The sequence below is a fragment of the Hylobates moloch genome, unplaced genomic scaffold, assembly GCF_009828535.3.
Source record: "Hylobates moloch isolate HMO894 unplaced genomic scaffold, HMol_V3 SCAFFOLD_1, whole genome shotgun sequence".
Classification (NCBI taxonomy): Eukaryota; Metazoa; Chordata; class Mammalia; order Primates; family Hylobatidae; genus Hylobates; species Hylobates moloch.
This window is the reverse complement of record NW_026652276.1, coordinates 46,136,224-46,147,030: the sequence shown is the minus strand read 5'-3', so window position 1 is coordinate 46,147,030 and position 10,807 is coordinate 46,136,224. Positions and strand designations below refer to the sequence as shown.

The 10,807-nt window shown below is 40.5% G+C and overlaps 1 protein-coding gene across 1 annotated transcript in view; it reads right to left on the bottom strand.

Annotated features, from left to right (window-relative positions):
• The window catches only part of STK17B (serine/threonine kinase 17b), a 35,333-nt gene extending 25,301 nt beyond the window's left edge, over window positions 1-10,032 (bottom strand). The window contains exons 1-2 of the mRNA XM_032755098.2: window positions 9,765-10,032; window positions 1,653-1,818 (exon numbers count right to left, since the gene is read on the bottom strand). Of these exons, the coding sequence (XP_032610989.1) occupies window positions 1,653-1,774 (122 nt within the window). The 5' untranslated portion in view covers window positions 1,775-1,818; window positions 9,765-10,032. The remainder of the gene's footprint in view (window positions 1-1,652; window positions 1,819-9,764) is intronic.
• Between the last annotated feature and the right edge of the window lie 775 nt (window positions 10,033-10,807).

Genomic DNA, 10,807 nt, shown 5'->3' with positions numbered 1-10,807 from the left:
CCTGCCGGGTTCAAGTGATTCTCCTGCCTCAGCCTCCTGAGTAGCTGGGACTACAGGCACATGCCACCATGCCTGGCTAATTCTGTATTTTTAGTAGAGACAGGGTTTCATTATGTTGGCCAGGCTGGTCTCGAACTCCTGACCTCATGACCCACCCGCCTCGGCCTCCCAAAGTGCTGGGATTACAGGCATGAGTCGCCACGCCTGGCCAGATATTATAATTCTTATTTTGCAAAAGAAAGGCTGCATCCAACATCTGCAACGTGAAAAAGCCAGGGCTTGCCTCTGCCCGTAAGGTAAAAGGCCACCAAGAACGAAATTACTTTTCATGATTCAGTCAACTTTTCTTTTCACATGGAGATTTTCAAAGATAAAAATCAATAACGCTGTTTTGTTGCACATTTATCAACACAAATATGGACCTAGTAAACCATTTAACATATGACAAAACATTTACCTCCAGAACTAAAATCAAACTGAAAATACATAATGACTGCCATCTTCCAACCCTTCATTAAGCACCTTTAATTTAAAGCTCAAAAGATGCTGAATATATAACTTAAATAACTTGGTATATCTTTTATAACTTTTCATATATTAAAATGGTAGTACAGAATAGTTTCATAATATCATGTCACTCCTTGGCCGTACAGAGTTTATACACTGGTCAAGGGAAAACAATTTGTAAAGGCTTTTACTTATAAAACACTCATTTGTTGTGACATAGAATCAGACTATGAAATATGAATTCATTCTTTTTGTTCAACTTAGGAGAGGGGGAGAATCTCCCTCTTTCTTCTTCTTCTTCTTTTTTTTTTTAAGCCAAGCACAATATCCTAGGAATTTAAAAAAATATTTCATTTAACAAAAACTTACAGAGCACTGTACTAGGCACTTTACAAATATTAACTAACTTAATCCTCATAACAACCATATAAGATAGACACAATTATCTTCACCCCTACTTTTCAGATGAGGAAACGACAGCACTAAGAGGTACAGTAGGCAGGGCGCAGGGGCTCACACCAGTTATCTCAGCACTTTGGGAGGCCACGGCCAGAGGATTGCTTGAACCCAGGAGTTGGAGACCAGCCTGGGCAACATGGCGAAACCCTGTCTCTACACAAAACCAGCCCAGTGTGGTGGTGTGTGCCTGTAGTCCCAGCTGCTTAGGAGGCTGAGGTGGGAGATCCCTTGAGCTCAGGAGACAGGAGAGGTTGCAGTGAGCCAAGTTCATGTCACTGCACTCCAGCTTGAGCAACAGAGTGAGACCCCGCCACAAATAAAAATTTAAAAAAGAGGTACAGTTATTTAGTTGAAGTCACACACCTAGTAACTGGTGGAGTCCAGACTTGAACTCGGCAGTCCACTATGCTGAGCTGCCTCTTCCCATGCACAGCCTCACATAAGGACAGAGACCTCCTATCAGAGGCTCTGAGGCTAGGTAGGATGTATGATGTAAGTTCACTAAACCCTCCACAGATCTGATTTTCAAGTCAGTTAAGACTAGACCCTAGGTAATAGCAACAGAGATGACAACTTTCCTTCCTAATCCTTGTTAAATAATGATCCCAAGTGAGTTTTATAGAATTATAAAAACACAAATCCAAAATTTGAATTTAGATGGCATACACATCATATGGTTTTCTTACCTCCCTAGCTCTTTAGATGTAAGTATATAGAAATTATTAAAGTTTTCCATTTTCATTGGAATTTGAGGAGTTGTAGTTAGTAGGCCTGAAATACTTCGGCAATCAAATCTCCTCCTCGACATGTTAGATGATTCCCAGGTCTGCTTCTTTAGTCACTTATTTTTACCTACGCAAAAAAAAAAAAAAGACAGAGAAAAGATGTTATCTCGGGCAGGATGTGCATTACATTACACAGCTCCAAATATAGCTATAAAATACAACTAAAAAAAAAAAAGATTTAAAGAGCACATTCTACCCACAAGGAGGAAAAAACAAAAAGCACACACATAAACCAGTAACAATATGGCACCTGAACGAAGTTACCGACTTCATTTCAGAATAGAACTACTGTTAAAATCCTCTCAATTTTTTTTTTTAAATAGTTATGATAAAATGATAATGCAAACAATCACTTAGTTTCATCATAAAACTCCATTCTTTAAAGTTATAGAGGTTTCAGCTGGACATGGTGGCACACGCCTGTAATCCCAGCACTTTGGGAGGCTGAGGCAGGGGGATTACTTGAGGCCAGGGTTGCCATAGATCAGTCCTGGCAACATAGCGAGATCCCATCTCTATGAAAAAATTTAAAAATTAACTGGGTGTAGTGGCTCGCACCTGTAGTCCCAGCTGCTTGGGAGGCTGAGGCAGAAGCATCACTTGAGCCCAGAAGTCTGAAGTTGTAGTAAGCTATGAATGTGCTACTGCAGTTCAGTTTGGGCAATAAAGCGAGACCTTATCTCAATAAATAAATAAATAAATAAATAAATAAATAAATAAATAAATAAATAAATAAAGTTATAGGTTTCACATTAATAGGTAATTAATACAACAAGATAATAATTATTCATTTTAAACTTATTTTCACATGACTAAAGAAATTTGGTGGTAAATGCACATATTGTGAGTTATATTACTGACGTGAAGGACTACAAGAAATAGAACTTTTTCCATGGATTGGCTATGTTTCAGTACTAAACTCAGAAACTCTGAAAGGTCTTAAGAGTCCCTCTTTTGACAGCACCTAGCACAGAGCCTGCTACGTATGAAGTGCTCAATAATTTTGTTGGAAGAGCGACTAACCTATACATAAAGCTTTATTCCGAAGTTCTGTATCTGAAGCTCATATATATATCTGGAAATTTGTGATGTTTATATGCATTCAGTGTTATCAAAACTATTATGTTAATTGCATTCATAAAACAATAACAGATACTATATTTCAAGACACTTATGACTTATTGCTATGCCTACTTAATATCAAGTATTATTCTTTTAGCACCCTCCTGTAGTAACCTGCTAAGCATTTGTTACTTCTCTGACACCTTTTTTTCCTATTTTCTGCTTATATGTACTGTTCTTTATCTTCTTAAATTCAAATGCCAACTATAGTCTACTTAGCCAAAAAGCAGTGTCATTAGAGTTCAGTGTTTTCACTTTCTGCATTTTCTCTTCTTGGTGTTATTCTCAAATTATGAATGCGTCACTGCAGTTCAGCCTGGGCGACAGATGGAGACCTTGTCTCAAAAAATTAAATTAAATTAAAATTACAGCTTTCACATAACTAGATAGTAAAATTGTTTTCTCTACATCTTGTAGTCTTTGGGGAAACAAAGCTCTAACTAGTTTTGGGGTACATCTCTAGGAGTCAAAGGGTCATAGTGTAGCATTCTGAGAATAACCTTTAGACTGAAAGACACCTGGGTCTGAATTCCATTCATCCATCATACTAGCTAGGAGAGCTTAATTAAATTATTTAACTTTGCTATTGTTATGGGCTGAATTGTGTCCTCCCCCAAATTCCTAAGTTGAAAAACCCTAACCCCTGTATCTCATAATGTGACTGTCTTTGGAGACAGGGCCTTTAAAAAGGTGATTAAGTTAAAATGAGGTCATTAAAGTGGGCCAATTAGGAGACACACAGAGGAAAGACTATGTGAACACACTAGGAGAAGGCAGCCATCTACAAGCCAAGAGGGCAGGCCTCAGAAGAAACCAACCCCGCAGACACCCTGACCCCAGATTTCTAGCCTCCAGAATTGTTGAGAAAATATACTTCTGTTAAGTCACCTGATCTGTGGCAACACAGTTATTTAAAAGGAAAACAAAACATGTAATATTTCAAATGTAAGACAAGGAACACCATATACAAACATTTACTTTCCAATCTTGTTACTTGGTCATATTTCATTTAAATTAAAAATAAATAAAACATATTAGACACAGCCCCTTCTCTCCACCCCCAGTTTACACTCCCAGTAGCACTGGATGGGACGGTTTATCACTACTTTGACAATACTTGCCCAATTCAGACTTTTAATTTTGGCTATTCTAGTGTGATGAAGGTGAAATGGAATTTTGTTGCGATTTACTTCGCATTCCCGTTTACTCGTGAAGAAAGCTTCGATTCTGCTGCCTCTAAAGTATGGATGATAAAAGAATTGATCTTCCAGTGCTGCAAGGATTAAAAATTAAACTATGCTGAACTCATGTCCACTGACACAGGTACAGTGCAAGTCACAAGGGCATATCGTTACTGTTCCACAAAATAAAATTAACATTCTACCCAAAAATACACTCCCTGCAGTTCCCTGCCATTGTTGAATAGCTGCACCGTTTCCATGTACAAAATTCTCATCCCAACTTAGTCTAAACTTAATTCTTAAAAGTATTTTTGTTTTCTGTTTTAACTATTGGTGTATCTTCTTAGTTCTGATAGCGCTCAGTTTCACTGATTTTTTCCCATTGTTCTGAAAGATCAATACGGGTACCAATTTCCTCATAAGTTCATCTATTTATTGGAAATATACCTACATCACAAGCTGCTTTAGGCATCCATTAAGCATTTCTTAAGTTCATTTTCCTTTTATTTACTGCATCTGAACCAATTGTCAGAGCCAAGATATTTTTCCATTTCCTCTCCTTTGGCCAATTTTGCATATAGTGGAGCATGAATGTCATCTTTGTCCACCAAGCCCTCCACAAACATCTGGTTGCCCTTCATATAAGGTACATGTAGGTTATCAGTCAGCTCTCTGTCGCTCCTTCTTGTATCTTCCTAAATTTCCCACCAAATTCTCTTTAACTGCAACAATTCCCAGCCCTTTTCTTGTCTTCTACCACATTTCATATTACCGATTCTAAGTTACCTATATGTCTCACTCCATTTGATATTCATTTCATAACATTTTATTAGGTTACACCAGTTAAAAAAAATCTTAAGGGACCTGGTAAGTAAATTTATATGCATGTGTATACACGATTGTAGGCACGATTAGATCCTATAAAAAGTGTAATAGGAGGTAAGACACAATTAAGCTTTTAATCACACAGTACTACTAAAAATAATGGTATCTCACTTATTTTCAAAGATTTTTTTCATTAATTCTCATTATAATAATTACCAAAAGAATTTGGAAGTAGATCAGTGAAGGAAGGAAAAGAAGGAAATGTTAGGCTTGATCTGGGCCTTCACTTACTTGAATGCAGAAAGCAAGTGTGATGTGAACAAAAGCAAGACTATCTCTATAAACCTCTAGCTCTATTTTAAAAAGCATTTATCATGATATTTATTTCAAAATTATCAAATAAGAAAGTTTTTAAAAAATAGAATATACAATAATAAAGACATTTAGAAAATCAAATTGTCTGTTTTGATTCCTTCATTAGCTCCCCAGTATCTACAAGCTTTCAAGTACTTACAGCATGATACATAAAGGCCTCTGAGGCCAAGTATACACCAGCTACATTTCCTGCCGCACTCATATTTCATATTTTGCCACCACATCTTTATTATATTTCTTTGCCTGAAAAAGCCTTTCTACTTTCCTTAAATGGCTAACTTTTCTTACACATCCTTCATACTCAACACAGAATGGCCTCTCCCCCAGGAAGCTTTGCCTAAAAACCACAGGTTGATTTAAAGGCTTCTCCTTTATGCTTCAAATAAGAGGACCCTTGGCATACTTCTTTACCTCAAAATGTAACATGTTACACTGCAATTCTGTTTAGTGTTTAAAGGGCAGCATCCTTTTACTTTTGTGCCTAAGCAACCAGCATGGTATCTGCCATCCGGTAGGAATTTTAAAAATGTTTGATGAACTGAATTGTAAGAATTATGAGATACAGCAAAAAGAATTTGTAGGTACATCTCATGTCTTCAAGGGGTTAAGAGAACTTGAGATCCATCTTGAATTTACAGTACTGGAGCTCTGAATGCAGCTAGTCTCTGCTTAATTCAGTATTTGGACAAATAAAGTAACTATTTTAAATTGCACTTACAAAATGTCAGTTCTAAACAGGTAGCCACAAAGTCTGGAAACACAGATAAAATTATTTTGTCATATACTATAATGTAATGCCAGCAGACCTTTTGTTTTTACCACTGTTTCCAGACAAGGTGGCTACTTGTTTTTAATAGAAGCTACTAATACAAATACCTACTGCAGTTAAGAACATCACTCTTTTAAGAGCCTCCAAAAATCAGGAAATTCAGGTAAGTGTCCTATCAAGATTTATCACTGATAAGTCTAGATCTTCACGAAGTAAATTGGAAAGGCAATAGGAAGCAAAGTAAGCCTGAAGATTGTAAGGGAAGCAACTCCTTTCTACATAGGCATTTAAGGCATTTGCTGCTAGCAAGCTTTCCCTAGGAAACTGAAAAAGAGATTTAGCGTCCATCAAAAGTAAAGGAAGAACTTTCTCCTGGTGTGGCAGAAGTATTCATTTTTAATTAGTCACTGATTAGAAGTATTGGTATCAAGATGGAAATGATGATGATTATCAATTTCGAGGAAGAGATTATATTCCTCATATGTATTCTGCTAACAGGTTTTGTTTTTTAAAATATTTTGAACAGAAAATATAATTCATAAATGTAATCCTCTAAAAATCACAATAGGAAGTCAGCTAAACTAACTCTAATCCAACCATTCCAGTATATACTATCCAAGGGCTGAAGTGTCAGGCAATGACTCCTAGGCCTGATTCTGTGCCAAGACCCTAAGGCCTAATGCTGTGTCTCCCCACCTCCAGAAAAAGAATTAAACCCTGTAATTGTGAACCAGGATAAGAGGTTGAAAAACGGAAGTAGAGTGGGGGATTCCAGGGTGGGCAACAAATGCATGGTGCTTGTCACTCACAAGATGGAAAATTGGGTTTCTGTTGTAAAATACTGTTTACTTAATAGCACCACTTAAGTACTATTTATTCAGTAACTACTACAATGCAAAATGGAATCTGATCCTTTAAGGATTGAAGAGGAAATTACCATCTCACTGTTAAAATTTTTCAATGCTTACAGTATCACTACACCCTCTTTTGGAGTAACTGCAAAGGGTCAGGGATGAACCAAAATATAATACATATAAATATTAAAAGAAACTAATATACATGTTTTAAATGGCACTGAAGTTTGAGGTTAAATGTTCTGGAAAAAGGATAATAAAAAACTTTTAATAAAGTATGCCTTGAAAATTGCAACATTACAACATATTTAGATAAAAATACGTGCTTGTAACTTTATAAGAACATTTCTTAATTGAAATATTCAAAGAAATAGCCTTTGATAACAGTCCAGCATAGAATACAAACTACAGTACTTAAAACATAAAATCACTGAATTTTGTCATCAATATTATGAAAAACTAAAGCAACTGACATTTGAAGTTTGCCTAAGTGGAAAGGTAGTAAATAAATGATTGCTAATGTTTCTGACAAAACAAATATCCATACAGTGCAAAAGATTTCTTTATAAAAAGAAGAATCAATCAGTATCCTTTAAAAGTAGTAAGCCTAGGAATACTATTCTTTTTTTTTTCTTTGAGACAGAGTCTCGCTCTGTCGCCCAGGCTGGAGTGCAGTGGCGCGATCTCGGCTCACTGCAACCTCCGCCTCCCGGGTCAAGCAACTCTTCTGCCTCAGCCTCCCGAGTAGCTGGGACTACAGGTGCGCGCCACAATGCCCGGCTAATTTTTGTATTTTTAGTAGACACAGGATTTCACCATATTGGCCAGGCTCGTCGCGAACTCCTGACCTTATGATCTGCCCGTCTCGGCCTCCCAAAGTGCTGGGATTACAGGTGTAAGCCACTGCGCCTGGCCAGAATACTATTCTTCACTGCCAATCTTACATACAGAAAATGTGAATTACAATATACTATGCATGCAATTTTAAGGCAATTTAAGGATTAAGTGAAAGTGTTATTAACTGAATTCCTTGATTTCTTGTGTCTCTAAAATTAAAGCAAAAATATTTTGATAAGGAAATTCTCCCTTATAACTATCAAAGAGCTTTAAAACATGTTAAAACGTTCACTTAACAGCAGTAAAACAGTGCAAGCTTAAAAATAAAATTATCTGATTAGAAACATCAGCCGTAAAAATGCTTGTATCTTCTTCAAATTTGTTACTCATGCTAACACAGCGATTAGTCAAGCCTCCAACTTCCTAAAAACGGATTCTATCTTAACCAAATTGTAATTCACTAATCAATGATCCCAAGAGAAACTGCAACCATTCTATCCACATACAAAAAAGGATGGTCTTCAATTACAGCAATTCTATTTTTAAAAAGTCTTGCCACGTAAGCAAATATATTTCACCTCGATTTTGGATCCCCACTTTAGAAAAAAAGATCTAAAATGTACAATATGTATCTCAAAAATAAAACATCTATTAATACCTCCAATTATTAAGATACTAGAAAAAGTTTAATTGAGCATCTGCTCAGAGGAGGAGGATCCGAGGGAGATGAGTTTAAAACTTTTGCACTGCTTCTATGGACCAGTTTTCTTAAAAAATACACAATCCTACGGGTACACGGTCTAATATTTATAAAATAAGCACTTGTTGAAAATTACTTCTGAACAGTTCACCATAAAACTAAAAAACAGTGTTATCAATGAGAAAGTAGGTTTATTATATTTTCCTTTAATAAAATTGTGCTCCTGGGTTCAAAATGCCGGGTTACATACGCTGCCACTCATTTCTACAGAGCTATGCTGTCTCCGCGCAGGCATTCTCATAGACTTGAAAACGTAAAGTGGCCACACCACGTCAAACGTCCCTGGCAAGGTTCTGCTTATCATTAGCACCACAGATGTAAACATTACGTCGACAAAACAATCGGTGAATGTGATACACAGTCCTCATGTGTTTAAATATTAGTGAAATCTGATTAAGTATTACGGTTTTAAAAACGTATTTTGTTTCTTAATTCCAATTTCCAAACTGATGTCAGAGTGCCTCTAGTCCAGACAGAAACTAATGCCAGCTACCAGCTGCTATAAAGCCTCTTTCAACTTTGTCTGTACTTCTCCCTCGGAGGAAATTCAAATGAAACGCTTTTGCCTACAATAAAACAAAGAGCCTGGGTAAATGTCAAAAATCGTTGGCATCCAGTAGTCGTATAGTTTGAGGATGAGTCGTGCACACTAAATGGGTTACAAGGCATCAAAGTAAAAATCAGATCGCTGATAATCACGGAAACAGCTGTAGCCCGTCTTGCTTTCTCGCTGGTTTTAAAACACTGTTCCCAAGCAGTAACTGAACACGTCCCACAAGATGAACATGAACTTTCTCTAGACGAAAGGCAGCTGGGAGCAGGACGCGTCCACGAGTCCCGATAGGAAAGCGCCCACGCCGCAGCTGGGACTCGGGAGAGGCTAGGGGGACCGCGTGGCCTTGCTGTGGAAGGGACCCGCGCGGGCCCGCCGCGAAAGGGGCCCTGCCTGGCGCGACCTGGGGAGAGCCGGGGCCGGCCGGATGGAGGGCGCACGGGGACACACGGACACGCACAGACACAGACACGCGCCCTGGACTGAGAAGGGTGGTGGGAGGACCGCCGGCCGCCCCCCGCGCGGAACCCCAGGGAACCTGGACTCCAGCCGCAAAGCGGAGAGGCGCCAGCAGCAATCAGCCATCTGAGGGGCGGCGGAGTCCGAGCCCCTCTCAGCCCGACCGTACCGCCTAAACTCTCCTCGGGTCCTCCTTCCTCACGTATGAGGTCTCTGTACCGAGGCGGCTGGTTCCATCGCAGCCCTGAGCCAACCCGCCAATCCCGCAGGACACTAACCGCTCCGGCCGCCGCAGGTTCTCCCGGGACTGCCCCCTCCAGGGGGCCGCTGTCCCGCCCCACGCCGGGGGCAGCCACAGGACGAGTTCTCTAGCTCAAGCCGGGCGAGGTGCCAGGGAGCGCCGAACGTGGCAGGACCCACTTTTACTTTTCCAGACAAGGGCCGACGGTTGTGACCTGGCTTCTCGTGAAGTGACTCCCGGCGACAGCAGCGGAGAGGACTACCGTAGCTTGCAGTTGCGGTTTGAAAACTGCAGCCGCGTCTGGGACATCGCCGTTCGCCAGATCCCTCCCCCTAGGTCGGGAGAGCCAATCGGAGCGCGTGCGGAGGGTGGGTCTGTCACGTGAGGGGAGGGGCGGGGCACCGGCCGGGGGCGCGTGTGCGGGGCGGGGCCCGGCGGTGAGAGGGTGCGGCGCCTGGCTGGCCCGAGGCGGGGCGGGGAGGCGCGGCGGCGTGGCGGCGCAGGTGGGGCGCACCCGGGCTGCCGAGAGGGAGGGGCGGAGGGGGCGGCGCTGCAGGGGAGGCGCGCGGGGCTGGAACTCCTGCTCTGTGCACTCCTTCCCACCTCCAGAGAGGTCAGTTCGAGAGGTGTGAATATCGAGAGACCAGGGAGAAAGAAGCCGCAAAATTCGTCCCAGCTGCCTGCGACTAGTTACCAAACTTCAGTGCCTACCAAAGACCTATTTTCTGACTCTTCTTGGGAGTCTTCCTTAGGACCTGAACCTACCCTCTAAGTGGAGAACCCAGTTTGCTACAACTTGGCAGAGGTTCCTCGGAGTGTCAACATCAGTTGGGGATTTATGGAACCTAGACCCCACTGCTAAAGTCCGCTGTCGCGAATGGTGTCCCTTCTGAGGCATTAACTGAAGGCAATGTAGGGAGGGTCCTAATAGGTTAAATAGCAGATTTTGCATTTATGGTGCTAAGGAAAAAGATGAAAGCCCTCAGCAACCTACTCAAGATCTGTTATCCTTTGAAGACAGTGGAAATTTTCAAAGTTCTGTGCAAGACACAAATGTTTTACATAGATATATAATCCTAG